Genomic DNA, 17465 nt, shown 5'->3' on the forward strand with positions numbered 1-17465 from the left:
CCTCAGTGGGTCAGCAGTCTGGCGTTGCTGTGAGCTGTGCTGTGGGTCGCAGACGCAGCTCAGATCACTCATTGCTATGGCTGTGTCGTAGGCTGGCAGCTGTAGCTCTGATTCGATCCCCAGCCTGGGAGCTTCCATATGCTACTAGTGTGGCCCTAAAAAGCAAAAAAAAAAAAAAAAAAGACTAACTGATAATTGGAGCAAAAAAGCCCTGTACACATGAACACATGAACTTAAGATAATCAAACCTAGAATGTCTACTAATGTTACTTTATGATGTCATCTTTGTCTGACAGGTCCTCAGTTACACGGGTCTACAAAATCTCAAAACAGAAGTGGACCAATCTCTAGAACCAGGCAGGGACCATAGGGCAGATGAAACGAAACTGCTTCAGGCTGCAGGGAACACATGGGAAGGTTTCACAAATCAGTGTTGAGTCAACTAATGATACAGAGCTTGTACACAAGAGACAACCTGAAAGCATCTTCATGAAGAGTTATTTTGGTACAACTGACTGAGAGCAGTATCAGCCAAAGATTACATAGGTACTGTTTCCATCTCCAATTACTTCTTTCTGCATAAGTTAACCATTCCACCGGACACATAAGTTTGTACCCAAAGATGTAACAAATGAATAATTTCCTCCAAATCACTGCTCATGTTGTCTGTTAATGATCAGTTCAATTACTAAAGGATTCTGTCAGACTGTACACACACAGAAAGTAGCAAATTATTTGGTAACATTAAGTTATCACTGGCTTTGGAATACTTCTGCTTGTGTTTAATTTCTAGAGAAGTGTACTCAATTTTAAGTCATTTTTAGGAGATAGTGCCACCAAAAATCTGAACTGTTCATCATACAGATGTCATCCCTAAAGCTTTCTTTTTAGATATCTAGTCCCACAGGCAGAAAGATGTATATGGCAGGATAAGTAAGTAAAGACATAAACGTTGAGCACTTGATGTAAAGTAACAAATCAGTGCATTTTTTTGTTTGTTTATTTTAGGATAGGACAGTTCAACCTCACGATGCCTGCTTGACATCACATGTTATGCTTCTTCTTAAAGTACTTTAGTGGTCCTATTTTTCCTATATATTAAACTCATCTTGCCAGATTTTTCTCCTACATGTCTAAGAAAGGCAATTAAAAAATTTATAGAATCTTTCTATTAGTGAGCCAGCAAGACACAATTCCTTGAAATTTCAGAAACCCTGGAAATTAGTCCAGTATAAACATATCCTAAGAGCAAACAGAAATTTGACATTCTTTTGATTTTTAATATGGACCTTTCCTGAGTGTACTCCTGAATGCAGCAGTGTTTTTAACTATGGCTTAAATTTATTTTAATTTCACTAAATTTTAATTTTGATGGTCATACTGATTTTAGATCTTACTGTTTATCTTCAGAGTTGATAAACTGACATGATCATTTTTTATTATATTAATGTGTTTTAATGCTATCATATGAAGACAGATGCTTCTAACAACCTGCATTAAATTATACTTTTATTTTAACCTGTTTATAATCACAAACTGAAAATGTGCCATGTGCTTACCTCAGATAAATTATGATACATGAATCTCAGTAACAGGTTTGTTTTACACATATGGTATCGAATATATTAGCGTATAAGAGATTTCAAGTTAAACAGTCTCTGAAATTTTTCCATATATTCTAATGAATTCTTATCAGCTCATCTAAATTTAAGTCAAAAATCTCTGTATTATTCTCACAAACCAATACCATGAGTATGTGCTAACAAACCACTGGATCAAGATGGTTTGCTTTTCAAGATTAAAGAGTCAGAAAGAGGCTTCAACAAGTCATTTAGCCCAGCTTCCTTACCCTTTTATAGATGAGGAAACAAGTTCAGACAAACTCAGTAGTGACCTAAGGACATTCAGCAGTTATCGGCAGGACTACAACATCTCTTTATGCTACTCAAACAAGGGATCTACTACAATCTGACTAGGACTACTTTTCTTCTCTGTTTGGCCAGCATGCAGCAGCTTGATGAGGGATCGCAGTCCCCAGACCAGACCAGGAATTGAACCTAGGCTATAGCAGTGAAAGTGCCTAGTCGTAACCACTAGACCACTGACCAGAGAACTACCTCTTCTCTCCTTTATCCTAAGCACCATTCATGTTTTTTTCTGGATATCTTTTAAATGATCATACTGGGATCATTTAAAAAGCTCCCCCAGAACTTAACAGTCATTTTTTACTTGTTTATTTAATCATTTATAAGTCTTACAAAGATGCTTGAAGTAATGTGAATAACCCGTTTCTCCCAGATATGTCAAGCCGAGTATAAAACTTGGTTGAGAAAAACAGAGAGTCTATGCGAGATAAGGCTAAAGCAAACTGGCAAGGACTTGGAAGACAGATATCCAGCAACCATACTGAAGGCCTGACAGCTAAGAGATTACCTGTTCTAATAAATACACATCACTCAGTACTCTGCAGCTCACTCCCATGTGGTAAAATGATAAGTGCTGAAGGTGGGAGGCATTCTGGATAATGCCTTGTACAGAAGACCCATAGAAAAGTACTGTCAGGAAGTACACCACCCTCCTGTTCCCTCATGATCACCACCAAATTCTTTCATACAAAGACCTACCAGAATTACAGGGTATTTCTACGATATTCTGAGATCAGTTTGAGAGGATTCCGCTTGGTTTATGTAGTCAATCTGAATAATTCAGGCCTGAAAGACAACTTCTCTCAAGGGTTTGGTTGACACTTGTCTTCAAATCTTGACTGTACCTTGCCTACAATGGCACCAATTAACACCTAAGGCCTTTGAAGAGAAAATTCCATTATTTCTTTTCTTTCTTGAGAGTCGTTTTTTTCTGTCCTCGTTTGGAAGGTTTGCAGTACTTTGCTTCCATCTGAGCCAGAAAATTGTCCATTTCCTTTTGCCGATCCTTTTGTCTGCTCTGTTTGAAAAGTTAAAACACAAGCTTTCAAAACACAAGATGTCCATAGAGATAGAAGTACTTAGTGGTTGCCAAGGGCTGGTGCAAAGGGAGAATAGGGAATGACTGGTAATGGATAAGTGGTTTCTGTTTAGAGTGATGAAGATATTCTGGAATTAGTGCTGATGATGGTAAAACCTGCTAAATTTTCTAAAAATCATTGACTGTACACTTTAAAAGGATGAATGTATAGTACCTGAATTACATCTTAAAAGCAAACAAAATGCCCACAACACTATAATCACACACTCCAAAGAAATTATTAGCAGTAGGAATCAGAACATGAAAGAACTGGCGGCCCCCTTCACAGACAGCCTGCCAGGTTTACCTGAATGACTGCTTTCAAGCTATCCACTCCTTCATCAAGCCCCAACTCCTTCCTACTCATTTCTGCTTCTTTAGCCTCCTCCTGAGCCTAAAACAGAAACTCATGTGAGATTCCATGGCAATCCAGCAAAACTAAAAATACACCCTCTTTCCCAGAAGCAAATCTATGTTAAGATCCTTTCACTCTGAGAATTACACAGATTAAAAGGATAAAATTACCTATGTATGTGTCCTTCACTAAAAGGCAACATTGCTGACAGCAAGGAGTAGATCCTGACTCCAATAAGCATTTCTGAGTGTTCCCCATTTCTACCTGCTAGGGGCGAGCAGGCAGTTTGGTTTCATAAACCACGTGGTGACAGGAAGGAAAACAAAATGCTAGGAAAGATCACTTAACCAAGGATGCCCTCAAAATGTTGCCAGAATTTAGAGTCCTCCTCTGGAAATCGAATTTACTACATGTGACTCAAGGCAGCCTTGAGAGCAACCCTGGTTTAAAATTTCCCCTGAGAAGTTAGGATCAGCACTAACAAATTCAGTTTTAACCTTTCTTTACTGGATTTCAAAGCTACCTCCTCTTGCCAAATTTTACTAGAACACTGATTCCAAAATACCACAAGAATACCTTGGGAAAGGTTAATAATTAGTTTATTCTTTCCTTCAGGGCAACAACTAAGAGTCTAAGATGCCCCACCCTCCCCCTCAGTGAATTTTCTTAACAACAATGAATGCTATTAATACTCAGAATGATGGCACATTAGGACCTTGTTATTCCAATAAACAGAGACAGTTTCCACTGTCTACTTTCAGTCCTTGTATTCCGTTTCTTTTAATAACTATTCTCCCTCTCCAAGTTTGCAGGAGTGCCTCTCAAAACTATTCCACTGCGCCCCCCGCCAAACTCACAGGAAGTTTTTCAAGCTAACAGCCTATTGCTGAATACAGCTGTGCTCAGTTTCATCTGAAAAAAATGATTAACAACTTAAGCTAAATTGTCAACTTGAATGGAAACAGATGTAACCTATGAGTCAAAATGATGATCTTGATACACATTCGCTTCTCTCAATTCATCTCAGGTGTCACCTTTCTCCTGCGTATCTAGCACCTAAAAGGTGCAGACTTTCCTTCACCTCCAGTTCAGCCACACATAATAAGGTACCCACCAAAGAGCTAAAATCTTAGACTGTCCGCTTTCCATGGAGCTCTCACTATGAAAGCCAGCAATGGTGACTTCAGTACCAGTCTGGTCTTCCTCCTGACTAGAGGCATAGATGTCTGCCACCTTGAATGCACTCCCTCCCTGAACCCCAGATATCCTTAAACTCCTTTTCCCTACCATCATCCTTATCCTCACCATCTCGACAGATTAATATGGGTATAAAGGACACATGAGTCACAACCCTTGATACTCCATAAAAGTGTATCCCAAGTTGTATTTAGAAAAACCTTCATAAAAATAAACTAAATCATTTGTTTAAGAAAATGTACATTCTGGGGAATTCCCATTGTGGTGCAGCAGAAATGAATCCAGGAGGATGCAGGTTCAATCCCTGGCCTCACTCAGTGGGTTGGGAATCCAGCAGTGCTGTGAGCTGTGGTATAGGTCGCAGACACAGCTTGGATCTGGTGTTGCTGTGGCTGTGGTGTAGGCCAGTGGCTACAGCTCCAATTCGACCCCTAGCCTGGGAACTTTCATATGCCGAGGGTGCGGCCCTAAAATGCAAAAAAAAAAGAAGGTATTTTCTGGGTCCAATTCAAGGATCAATCTGGGCAAGACCAAAGGAATCTGAATTAAAAAGACACAGTCTGAAAAACAGACACAGTCTCTGTCACCCTCTCCCCACCCTTTAACCAAGTAAGAACCACAATCTAGCCTAGGTATCTGGGCTCCCTTACTTCATCTCCCAGGAATGCCCCAGCAAGGCTACAAGAACTGGCCCATATGAAGAATATTTCAGTGCTACTTTAAAAGATTGATTATCTAAATAATCCATGCCATAAAATCCTCCTGAGCACAACATAGTAAGTTAAAAAAAAGGTTCCCTTAATGAGCTGATATGCTCATTTTATTAGATGAAAACTAGTAAAAATGTTAACCCTTATCCTTTTTTCAGTGTTTTCTGTTTTTGTTTTTTTGCCACACCCATAGCATGGGGAAGTTCCTGGGCCAGAGACTGAACCCAAGCCACAGCAGTGACCTGAGTCACAGCAGTGACAACACAGAGTCCTTAACTGCTAGGCCACCACCAGAGAAGTCCTCAGTGGTCTTAGATATATTTTCTTTTTCTTTTATGTATTTTTATTACTGTAAATATCCTCAAATTCTTTTTGGAAGCAGTCAAGATATAAATAACAAAGAGCATTCAAAATCTTACCCTTCTTTTCCTTGCATTCATTTTTTGCTTCGATTCTTTGACAAAGGCATTATAGGATGGGACCTCTCCAGCATCAATAGCTTGTTGTATAATATTCCTTATTCTGGGTTCTTCTGTGTATTGCACACACAGCACAGACTCCATAATCTGATCCATGTCACCCTTGAAGTCTAGATAGGCCTGTTTAACGTCAGCCAGCTCTTCTTCAGAACCTTTGTATGTCTTTTCAAAAGCTTGAATGTCCTCTAGAGATATCTGAACAAATGAGAGATATATGCTTTAACTTTGAGAATTTTATTTTAAATAAAAGGAACTCTAGTAAAAACTAAATTTAGGTCTTGAAATGCTTCTCCCCAATGCACGTTACTTGAGCTGAAACTGTTTTAAGGAACCAAATTTTCTACGCCAAAGATTTTCCAGAGTTCTCTCAGCCCGACCTTTACAACTGCTAAGCTACAGATAAGAAAAATTTAAGTGAAGTTTTCAAAGTTGGGAAGAGACCCAGGAAAATACTCAAAACTTGCATCTAGATATGTAAAATAAAGCACATCTTGTAAAAAAAATTAAATGCCCCCCTTTTACTATAATCATTCTACATCAACAGATGATTAAAGATCCATTTCAGTTAAGTGTGTGTATGTGTATGGTTTCACACATACACATGGTTCAACCTAATAGTTAAATCTGTCCTTCCTCAAGATCAATAGGTTAGATAGGTATCTCCTGAGGTATGCCTGTGGGTATTTATTAATATATCGAAGCCAAATAAAAATTTCCTCATTCTTACACAATACAAAGTGCAAGACCTTAGAGGCATCCAATAAATCTTCGTTGAATGAATGATGGTAACAGTCACAAGGAAATCTCCAGAGTTCTTTACCTTTTTAAAGAGTAATCTCCAATAGGTCTCCCAGTCCCGATCTTGGCTGAGCACATCAGAATCCTCGTCCACAGTTCCCTGCTCATCGTACACTGCCCTCTGATCTTTGTCACTCAGAACGGAATAGACCTTCCCGAGGATCTGCGGGAAAGAGCATCCAGAAGTCACCCCTGCCCCCTCACTGGAACAACACCGCGGAAAAAAAAAAGATTAGAAAACGCCAGGCCGGGTTCCGCTTACTTCACCCGGGCGGCGCTAAGCGGCCAGGAGACGGAAAGAAGCCCGGGCGGCGGGTGGAGCGGGGTCTAGCGTACCTGGAAGCGGCGAGTGGCGTCCTGCTTGTCGCCCTCGCCCACCCGGTCCGGGTGCACCTGCAGGGACACTTTGTGGTAACCACGTCGGACCTCGCCGTCTGAGGCCTCGCGTCGCACGCCCAACACTCGGTATAGGTCGGTGGTTCCGAATACTTCCTCGCACAGCTCCAGAAGTCCCATGGCTGGTAGTGGTGCAGAGCGAGCGGCAGCCTCACTGAAAACAGCAGGTCCCTACAACAGAGCAGAACACTACACCGCTTCCTTTTCCCGCGCAAAACGCCCAGGGCGCCTGCGTCATAAGAGGCGCAGGAAGGGGCGGGGTCACGACGCCACACTTTACGACGGCTGCAAAATGGGGCGTGGTTAAAGCTGGCGTCAGCCGAGGTAGAGACAGGGTGTGGCTACGGCGTCCCAGATCTCTCTGACCTAGGGGATCCGCTTCTACCCCGCCCTCTCCTCCGCGGCCCGACTCCCCTTATTCTCGAAACTTGGCAGCTATATTCTCAAAATCCCCGCTCAGTTTATGCAGTATAAGGAACGTTCATCATATTAAGCTGAATCTATGCATTGTTGTTTTGGTGGGGTTTTTTCGACCGCCCCGCGGCAAATGGAGTTTCCGAGCCAGGGATCAGATCCCAGCCCCAGTTGTGACCACCTCCACAGCTGCGGCAACATGTGCAACACGTGCAGGGGACAGGTATTGAACCTGCGTCCCAGAACTCCAGAGATGCTGCTGATCCCGTTGCGCCACAGCGGGCAACTCCTGCAATGCTGTTTTTTTGCTTTTTTTCAGTTAAAAAAAAAAAAAAGCCGAACATTGGCGTTTGGCAATTTCACATGGTTTAACCTAAAGATTAAATAGATTTGCTCTTTTCCAATGATGATTTGACAAGAGTATATAGAGCTCTAAGGCCCAAATAATTTTGCATCCTACAGGTGGCGGAACTGCTGGGAAGGGACTTTCCCTTGAGTCCTGCAATAAATAAGCCTACATTAAACAAAAAACACAAAATACCAATCTTTTAAAAACTTTTTTAATCTGAGAGTCTAGATTTGACATTTATTACAGAATCATTCCTATTCACCTTAACAGCTCCTCCACTTTGGTGGAGATAATATAATCCAACAATCATCTTAATAAAAACACAAGCTTTGGGGGAGTTCTCTTGTGGTGCAGCAGGTTAAGGATCCAGCATTGTCACTGCAGCAGCTCATGTCACTGCTCTGGTCCGGGTTCTTTCTCTGCCTTGGTAATTCCATATGCTGCAGGCATGTCCCCCTCCCATCCCCGCAAAAAAAAAAAAAAAAAAAAAAAAAAAAAAAGGTCAACTTCAGAAGCAAAGGTTTTCTAAAGCATGTTGGATTTGAGGTAGTAGCAAGATAGGCTGATGCAATCATTTAAAACATGGTGAAAAATCTGGGCCTGGAAATCCAAAGCAAGGCCAGGGTTAGAGAAAACTTTGGAAATCAGGGAGAGGACGAGCCCACACAGGAAGCTGTATATATACGAATCTTAAAAAAGATAGACAAGGACAACAGTAGTCAAGTTGGCAGAAACTCAGTAGCTCAAAGTAATACCCATTTCACATCAGTTCCCCTAACTGATCAATACTTTCCAGAATCACATTTGCCTCTGCTCTACCAATTGAAGTTTCTCTGAAGACCTCAAACCAGGGTAGATTATTATCTAACTTCCAGACTTCTGTGGTTTCCAAAACATTTCTCTTTCCTAGATCCAAGATACAACCCAACTAAAATCAGTTCCTCTCTGCCTGTCCTGCCTTCAAAGTCTCCTCAAAGCAAGTGGAGGCCAAACAGTGACAACCCTGGCAGAATTTGTGACCCCCAGATTTTGAGGTGGCTGATAACTATTCACAGAATATAAAGCCCAGAGAATAAAATAAGTTGGTACACTGATAGAGCTTGAGAATCTCCTCTATAAATCTTCTATATTTTAATCTTACACAGAATATAATCCTTGCTACAGTTCTGGTGGAACAGATAATGTATTTGGGGTTTGTTTTCTTTTTTTTTTGTTTTTGGCACAACTAGTCATTTACATTACCAAATCATGATACCTAAACCTGATTCTATCACTGACTTTTTAAGTGGACTTTTGTAAAGCCCCTCATTTTTGCTCAATTCCTCCACCACTGACAATATAACATGTTGGAAAAGGACTCCAGGTAGGCACACTGAGGGTTGACTCTTAGCTCTGCCCATTATTAAAACTATGTGGCCTACTTCCAAACCTCAGCTTCCTCACCTATAAATTGGAGATAACCCTACCTAACTTCATGATACCTTGTAATTCTCAAAAATAATCTTGCATGGAAAAGGCCTAGAATGTATGTAGGTACTTTACAACATTATCTTTCTTTCAACTATTCATTCTTAAAAAGTAGCCTAAAAGCTCATAACAAACCTACCTTGGAGGTAACTGTGTTCTTGAGTTGGTGGGATGATCGCAAATGATTACAGGAAGAATTACTTGGATAGGCCATGAACATTCTGGTTGGCAGCTTTGAAACAGGGAAGTCTTGGAAGGCAGCAGGCTAAAAAGTTGTCCAATAGAGGCAGAATCCAACCCACCCCACAACCACTGTTTTCCCCAGATGAAGGCTGAAAAAGCTAATTAGTACCTATACCAGCTTTACGTCAATCAAGAACAAACCTTCCCTGAGCCCTGTTCAGGCCAGAAAAGCATGGGTGACTTTAAAAACTACATTTATTAACCTCTAAGTCTAATAAAACTAAGAGTTCTGCACAAATGTTTTAATTGGACTTAAACTTATTTCCACTGCTACACTCATTTAAGTCAGCTCGCTTTTGTTTCTGTAGCCTCTGTATCTGTTTTCTGAGACGCTAAGAGGACTTCTCGTGCCCGTTTCCGTCGCAGCCTCTCAGCATTTGTGATCATCATGGGATGCAGAGGGTAAAAGCCAGAAAGACCTAAAAATAACAGGATTTTCATTCATTATAACAATACAAGTTAATGTTTCCCTGGAAACTCAGCCTCACTGAACTGAAGTCTAACAAACTGAAGAGCATAGATTCAAAACAAGCTCTTCACTTGCCAAAATGTTTTACCTCTTCCCCCCAACTCCCTTCTTCCCATTTACTGCAAGAAGACAATGGATAGGAGTTCTCGTCGCGGCCCAGTGGTTAACGAATCCGACTAGGAACTATGAGGTTGCAGGTTCAATCCCTGGCCTTGCTCAGTCGGTTAAGGATCCGGCATTGCCATGAGCTGTGGTGTAGATCACAGACACCGCTTGGATCCCAAGTTGCTGTGGCTCTGGCGTAGGCCGGCGCTACATCTCCAATTAGACCCCTAGCCGGGAACCTCCATATGCCATGAGAGCAGCCCTCAAAAAAGCAAAAAGACAAAAAAAAAAAAAAAAAAAAAAAAAAGACAATGGATACTGTCTACTTCCTAACACTATTCTCCTTACTTGATAAAAAGATCAACTGACAGAGATCCATTCAAGATACACCATTCCCAATTTTTAGCATAAAAATCTCAGTCACCCATAAAGTTTCACAAAAGGAGTCCACAAAAGGGGTCTCCAGGTTCTAAACGGCAATTAATTTCAGTTCTCACGCCAATCCTCATTAGCCTGGAGATAATGAAAATCGTTCTGAGTTCCCATGATTTTGGAATTGACTTCATTTTAAAATCCTCTCAGAGGTAAGACTAGTGCAGAGTTAGTTACCCAGGAGCTTTTCCACAGGCTTAGAGAGGTGGGCCCCACAGCCAATCCAATGTCTGATCCGGTCGAAGTTGAGAGCTACGAGTTTCTCTCCATGACTGTTGGGCAGCGGATCATAGGAGCCCAGCTGCTCTACAAAACGGCCATCCCTGGGACACTTGCTGTGAGCAGCCACAATGCGGTAGAAAGGCCGGTTGGTACAGCCACCCAGGGCAAGGCGGATGGTTAAATGGCCTCCACGGTAGGCCCTGCACAGAACAGTAGCTGTGGAGAAATAAGCAGTTAAGACACAAGAACTGAGGGCACAAAATGGACTAAATGAGGCAGATGAAACAACTCCCTTCCTCTACTGAAATGTCCTTATTTCCAACCAACTCTTGTCAATCTGTCGAGATACCTTTTTTTCTTTTTGTCAAACTCCTCTCATGCGCTCCAGCTAGAAAGGACCTTCCTTCCTCCTCACCCTCTAGTGCACTCACCACAGGTCTGCCATTTACTGGCTCTGTACCATGTCGGAGCCCAGCTAGCTCAAATATATGATGAAAACCATTTATTTCACAGAGTTTCCGCAAAAATTTAAACACACACACACACACACACACACACTCACACAAAGGGGAGGATCAAACGTGTGGCAGTTTGTTTCAGGCTGGCTTGCCTCCAACTAGCCCAGGAGAGCGCAGCTTCACGCTATCCCCCATGCCTCCTACCCGCTCCACCGCCCAGAAGGTCTCCCGGGGCCCCTATCCACTCACTGAGCTGGACCATGGCGCAGCCAGAGGGCGCCGGGGCCTGTGCGCCAGTTCCGGCCGATCGGCTCTACGGTCAAGGACTGCACGGCGGACAGACAGGAAAGGTCAATGCCCCCGAAGCCCCGACCTCACCCCTCAGCGACCCCAGCCTGGCTCCCCGGTGCCGGAAGCGAATGGCCCATTTGCCCCGCCTCTTCCGCTTTTTGCCTCTATGGTGCCGGTAACGCCGCACGCAGAACTCAACGCGCCTTTACTGCCTCCGGAAAGGGGCAGCCAAACCCTGTGCGAGCGCCCGGCTCCCTCTGGCTGTGGGTCCCTGCTGGAGGGAGGAATATGGGGAGAATACCGAGAGCGGCTGAGAGGTGCTAAACTGCTCTACAAATCCATCCTGCCAGCAAACTTTCTTTTGAGCACGTTAGGGCCAAGGTGCAGTGCTGAGATCTCAAAGATGAAAGGGTGCTGTTCCTGCCCCAAGGAAGCTGACGGTCTGGTGTGGGGGAATTATATGTAAAATATATATATATAATTCTTTTTATTTTTTATGGTGTTTATTTTTTCCATTATAGTCGGCTTACAGTGTTCTGTCAATTTCTACTGTACAGCAAGGTACCCAGTCGTACCTATATATTCTTCTTGCATTATCCTCCATCATGTTCCATCACAAGTGACTAGATATAGTTTCCTGTGCTATACAAGCAGGATCTCATTGCTTATCCACTCCAAATGCAATAGTTTGCATCTATTAAAAATATATAATTCTTAAATGACTTCAGTGTACCTTAATTCCAGAACCACATAGAATTCAAAACCTCTTATTTAGATTTTTATTGCCACCCGGTTTACTGTCAACCAGTAAAACTTCCAGTAACATAGCCATCCAGTATGATACCCAATGGAAATACATGAATGAGTTTCAATTTATGTTGAAGATCTTTTTTTAACTCATCCACAGCCCTCATATGGTGAAACATCCAGGATTTAATTTCTCTGAGAAGGAAAGGAGCTTAGCATCCCATACAGAAAATTCTTCAGGTGGAAGATGTCAGAAAGATGGATTCCCAAAGCCAACTGTCTCCTGTACTGTGTGGATCTCTGCAAGCAGATTCTCATCTTTCAATTTCAGCTGCATGAGAGGAGGATAGGAAGGACATAGGTCATGCCTGATATACCTATGTAGAGACCTCTTATTTTCAGAGCCACAGCTAAATTCCATCCTTGGGGTGGAATTGACTCTTCTTATATTCTCTGTTTCATGGCAACTCCATTAAAAAGAACTCAGGGAGTTCCCGTCATGGCGCAGTGGTTAACGAATCCGACTAGGAACCATGAGGTTGCGGGTTCAGTCCCTGCCCTTGCTCAGTGGGTTAACGATCCGGCGTTGCTGTGAGCTGTGGTGTAGGTTGCAGACGCGGCTCGGATCCTGCGTTGCTGTGGCTCTGGCGTAGGCTGGCGGCTACAGCTCTGATTGGATCCCTAGCCTGGGAACCTCCATATGCCGCGGGAGCGGCCCAAGAAATAGCAAAAAGACAAAAAAAAAAAAAAAAAAAAAAGGAACTCAGAACAGTATGCTGCTTACATGGATGTGTTCACGTTTTGAAAATTCATAACGTGAACACTCACAACCTGGGCATTTTTTTTTTTTTTTTGTAAAATAATGTTTATTTTTAAAGGAGTTTCTACTGTGCCTCAGCACGTTTAGAACCCCACTAGTATCCATAAGGACGTGGGTTCAATCCCTGGCCTCGCTCAGTGGGTTAAAGATTCAGTGTTTCCACAAGCTGTGCTGTAGGTCACAGACGCAGCTTGGATCTGGTATTGCTGTGGCTCTGGTGTAGGCTGGCAGCTGCAGCTCCATTTCAACCCCTAGCCCGGGAACTTCCACATGCCGAAGGTGTGCCCCTAAAAAGAAGGAAAAAAAAAAAAAGAGTTCACCATATCACCCATATCTTGACCAATGTGTAATATTCCCATATGGCAAATGAGAGAAAGAAATCAAAGACATTAGATCTAAGTTTAATTTTAAAATCTAAATGTGTAGTAGACACATTTGTTGCCTACTGAAAACATTCTTTTACTAACAAAATCTTCATTTTCAGGGAAGCAATGTAGCCAGCTAAAAAGCCACATTTCCTGCTTTCCTTGGAGCGAGGGGAATTTCAATTTTGGCCAAATTTTTACAAGAAATGTAAAAGCCATGTCTCTTTAAAAGTAGGTGAAATAGTTAGCATCACCCCTTTGTTCTTTCCCCACTTTGTTCAAATTACTTGCAATCACAACTGATAAACTAGACCAGGAGTTGGCAAATGATGGCTCATGAGCCAAATCCAGCCTGCTGCCTCTTTCTGTAAGTAAAGTTTTATCTGAAACACAGCCATGCTCATTTGTTTGTGTATTGCCTATGGCTGTTTTTGCACTACAAGGACAGAGTATAATAGTTACAATAGAGACTATGTAGCCACAAAGTCTAAAATATTTCCTATTTTGCCCTTTACAGAAAAACTTTGCTGACCCCTGGACTAGACCAACACCTGAATTTGATTTGTGAGGAATATGAGGCTCAAGGAAGTTAACAAAAGATCCCCTATGGTAATATATATGGATTATTATTCCAAACCCAGCAGCCCCATGATAATGGCAAAGATAAGAAAAAACTCTTGAAAGATATTCTCATTGTGAAATGCTATAAAGCCCTGATTAAGCCAGCACCTTTCTCCCATTTTCCCAGCCTCAGTACAGTACAAACAGCAGAGTTATTTGCATCATACCTTCATTGTGTACTTGTAGGCCTGCTCAGCTTCCAGCTGCCGTCCAGCCTGAAAAAAAGAGCACCAGCTAGTGATGATGACATATCATAAACATTATTATGGGAAAGTATATTGCCAGCATTTCTACCAAAAGCAGAGGATTCCACAGCTTCTTAGTTAAGAACCTCTTAATTCAAAGAGGAACTGGTAGGGAAAAGCAGATATTCTACTACACACACACACACACACACACACACACACACCTCCTTCATTTCAATGGCCTCTCATTTTTTTCCCTGAAAATATAATGAGTCATTTGTTCCTCTAAGGATTGAAGCTATTCTGTTAATAAAAGCCAACACACAGTGCTTGCTTTTTGGTTTACATTTATAATTGTCTGTATTTTAAATGCTTTATTTCCATACATACCATGATTATTTATATTGATATTATATATTTAAATGCCACTATGGTTCATAGATAGAGAAACCTGGGCATAAAGGGGAGAAATAAATTGCCAGGGATATAAAGCTAATAAGTGGAGGAGCCAGGTTTTAAAACAATGCAGTCTAGCTCCAGAGGTCAAGATTTTAACTACTGCAATTTATACTGTCTCTATGCATTAGAAAAATCAGATACTGGGAGTTCCCGCTGTGGTGCAGCGGGCTAAGGATCTAGCATTGTCTCCCTGGGTGGTTTTTTTTTTTTTTTTTTTTTTTGTCTTTTTGGCATTTCTTGGGCCGCTCCCGCGGCATATGGAGGTTCCCAGGCTAGGGGTCTAATCGGAGCTGTAGCCACCGGCCTACGCCAGAGCCACAGCAACGCGGGATCCGAGCCGCGCCTGCAAACTACACCACAGCTCACGGCAACGCCAGATCCCCAACCCACTGAGCAAGGGCAGGGACCGAACCCGCAACCTCATGGTTCCTAGTCGGATTCGTTAACCACTGCGCCATGACAGGAACTCCTGTCTCCCTGGGTTTTATCCCCAGCCGGGCACGGTGGGTTAAGGCTCCAGCATTCCGGCAGCTGTAGAGTAGGTCAAGGAGAGTAGGTCAAGGATGCGGTGCACATTTACTCCCTGGCCCACGAACTTCCATATGTCACAGATGTGGAGGAAAGGGGAAGGGAAGGGGAGGGAAGAGGAGGGGAGGAAGGAAGGGAGGAAGGGAGAGAGGGAGAGAGGAGTGAGGAAGAGGAAGAGGGAGGGATAAGAAAGAGCGGATACTGGAATTACTTCCATGAAGATCTGGATATGAAATGAGAAAACTACTCCTCCCAGTTATTTCTTGCATGAAGTACTCATGTAGGACTTAAATAAGAATAATATGAATTCACTAGCATACTTCACAAGTTTGTGCATAACAAATTAGCAGGAGTATGCAAAGTCATTAGAGAAAGCTTACATACATAAATATGACAGCCATAGGCTGTTCAGGTTAGAAGGGAATTTAAGGAATATCAAGTCCAATTCTTTGATTAGTGCTAGTCCACGATAAATTGACTAGTTCACAAAATATTTCATTACCCAAAAGACTCAGATAATAGTTACACTTTGAAGTTTTTCCCACCTGAAGTTCACTGGATTCCAGGAGCATTTTCCAGCACTTTTTGCTTTTCTATCATTAAACTTATTTCACTTCTGCCAAAGGAAGACAGAAGTCCAAAAGGTGGAAAGATCCAGAACAGCCAAAACAATTTTGAAAATTTTTTTTTCTGTTATGAAAAATGCTGCAATAAACATCCTTGTATATGTCTTCTGATATTTTCCTTAGGAATATATCTGGATATAAAATTGCTAAGTTGTAAATATGAATGTGAGTAAATAATGCCAGATTGCACTTCAAAGTAGTTGTACCACTTTACATCCACCAGCGATTAGGAGAATCCCTATCAATGTTAGTAATATCAAACAAATTTTTGCCAATCTGATAGATGTGAATATCTGTCACATAATTATTTGAAATTGCATTTTCACGATTACCAGAGAAGCAGAATTTCTTTTCATATATTTATTGACTTTCACAATTTCAATTTCAGCAAACTGTATATTCCTATCTTATTACCATTTTTCAGTCAGACTGTAGGGATTTTCTTCTTATTAGAGGAACTATTTATATACTCTTCATATTAATCCTTTATTAGTTATAAATGCTGTGTTTATAATAAATTCCTTAAGCTTTATTTTAGTGCCTTTTGATGTACATGAATTTCTAATCTAAAAGTTGTTAATTTGTTGATATTTTTATTTTTGCCTTGTGCTTTTACAGTCATAGGAAACCTTGCACACTTCAAGGGCAAAGAAATATTCTCTAAGTTTTCTTCTGAACAGTCTAAAGTTTTAAATTTAGGCCTTTACACCAGCTGGAATTTGCATGTGTGTGTGTGTGTGTGTGTGTGTGTGTGTGTGTGTTCGTGGTGTAAGATAAGGAACTACTTTTTTTTTTCCATAGCCAATTACTCCACCAGTATTTACTGAATGGTCAGTCCATTTATTCCTCATTTGGGGGAAGCTGTATAATCTTTTTAAAAATGTATTTATCAAGGTATAATTTATATATCAGACAAGTCACTAATTTTAAGATTCAACTGTGCAACCATCACCACAATCCAGTTTTAGGTTTTTTTAATTTTTTTTCACAATCCAGTTTTAGGTTTCCATTACTCCCCCAAAGTCCTTTGTGCCTGTTTGCAATCAATCCTCATTCCTACCCTTGGTCCTAGAATCACTAGTATATTTTCATCTCTACAGTTTTCCTAACTTCATATAAATGGGACCATATAACATACAGTCTTTTCTGCCTTGCCTCTTTCAATTAGTGTAATGTTTTTGAGGTTCATCTATATCACTGCATGAGTCAGAATTTAATTTTTATTGCTGAGTAGTACTTCATTGTATAAATATACCACATTTTGTTCATTCAATCACGAGGGACATTTGGAATGTGTTGGGGACCATTGAAACTGCTGAACTATGCAGTAAACAAATTTGGCACACAAGCAAAAGAACAACCACTAAGAGATAGCTTTGTCATTACTTGCACCTGATTTTGCTCATTAACCTACCCTAATAAAAGTCCTGTGGGCTAAAGCCTAGGCACCTTTGTTCTGCGGAACAGAGTGCCTCCTGGTCCCCCACTTTCAAATGTAAAAGAGCCTTCTGTGTTTTATTATGCGCCATCCCTCTTCCAGGACCTTCCCTTGCACTGAAGTACTGGCTGCAACAGCAGTGTTCCAGTTTTTAGCTATTATTAAATGCTGCAATGAAACAGAGAAATCTTTGTGTGGGTATATGTTTTCACTTTTCTTGACTAGACACCAAAAAGTGGAATTGCTGGACTATCTGGTAAGAGTATATTTAACTTTTTTTAAAAATCT

The 17465-nt window shown here is 41.4% G+C and overlaps 5 protein-coding genes across 27 annotated transcripts in view; 1 reads left to right on the forward strand and 4 right to left on the reverse strand.

Moving 5' to 3' along the window:
• The window catches only part of ECD (ecdysoneless cell cycle regulator), a 114492-nt gene extending 111549 nt beyond the window's left edge, over positions 1 to 2943 (reverse strand). Inside the window, exon 1 of the mRNA XM_084997315.1 lies at positions 2625 to 2943. The gene's annotated coding sequence lies outside the window, so the exon portion shown is untranslated. The remainder of the gene's footprint in view (positions 1 to 2624) is intronic.
• FAM149B1 (family with sequence similarity 149 member B1) overlaps positions 1 to 4118 on the forward strand; it is a 74571-nt gene extending 70453 nt beyond the window's left edge. For all 6 annotated transcript variants that reach the window (XR_014828104.1, XM_021074321.2, XM_013983338.3 and 3 more), the window contains one exon: positions 297 to 4118. Coding sequence is in view for 5 of the 6 variants with exons in the window: in XM_021074321.2 (XP_020929980.2) it covers positions 297 to 370 (74 nt within the window). In the remaining variant the exon portion in view is untranslated. The remainder of the gene's footprint in view (positions 1 to 296) is intronic.
• DNAJC9 (DnaJ heat shock protein family (Hsp40) member C9) overlaps positions 1 to 7151 on the reverse strand; it is a 74648-nt gene extending 67497 nt beyond the window's left edge. For 4 of the 6 annotated variants that reach the window (XR_014828123.1, XR_014828122.1, XR_014828121.1 and 1 more), the window contains exons 1-4: positions 6879 to 7151; positions 6565 to 6705; positions 5685 to 5939; positions 3311 to 3397 (exon numbers count right to left, since the gene is read on the reverse strand). Coding sequence is in view for 2 of the 6 variants with exons in the window: in XM_084997361.1 (XP_084853487.1) it covers positions 3311 to 3397; positions 5685 to 5939; positions 6565 to 6705; positions 6879 to 7058 (663 nt within the window). In the remaining 4 variants the exon portion in view is untranslated. Of the gene's footprint in view, positions 1 to 1366; positions 2944 to 3310; positions 3398 to 5684; positions 5940 to 6564; positions 6706 to 6878 lie in introns of those variants that run through there. The other 2 variants (XM_003483498.5, XR_014828120.1) reach the window with 2 other exon arrangements.
• Positions 7152 to 7896: 745 nt separating this feature from the next.
• On the reverse strand, positions 7897 to 11522 carry MRPS16 (mitochondrial ribosomal protein S16). The gene is made up of 3 exons (XM_003483499.5): positions 11347 to 11522; positions 10595 to 10855; positions 7897 to 9830 (listed from the first exon to the last, which is right to left on the reverse strand). Exons 1-3 carry the CDS (start codon positions 11357 to 11359, stop codon positions 9697 to 9699), a joined length of 408 nt encoding a protein of 135 aa, XP_003483547.1. The 5' UTR covers positions 11360 to 11522; the 3' UTR covers positions 7897 to 9696.
• Positions 11523 to 12153: 631 nt separating this feature from the next.
• Positions 12154 to 17465, reverse strand: part of CFAP70 (cilia and flagella associated protein 70) — a 123793-nt gene continuing 118481 nt past the window's right edge. For all 13 annotated transcript variants that reach the window (XR_014828098.1, XM_084997300.1, XM_084997299.1 and 10 more), the window contains 2 exons: positions 14109 to 14156; positions 12154 to 12466 (listed from right to left, as the gene is read on the reverse strand). Coding sequence is in view for 12 of the 13 variants with exons in the window: in XM_084997300.1 (XP_084853426.1) it covers positions 12386 to 12466; positions 14109 to 14156 (129 nt within the window). In the remaining variant the exon portion in view is untranslated. The remainder of the gene's footprint in view (positions 12467 to 14108; positions 14157 to 17465) is intronic.

This window comes from Sus scrofa, chromosome 14 (genome assembly GCF_054392235.1).
Source record: "Sus scrofa isolate SSC_HxYL_T2T_F1_AM1 chromosome 14, Sscrofa_HxYL_maternal_Yorkshire_Landrace_v2.0, whole genome shotgun sequence".
NCBI classification, from domain to species: domain Eukaryota; kingdom Metazoa; phylum Chordata; class Mammalia; order Artiodactyla; family Suidae; genus Sus; species Sus scrofa.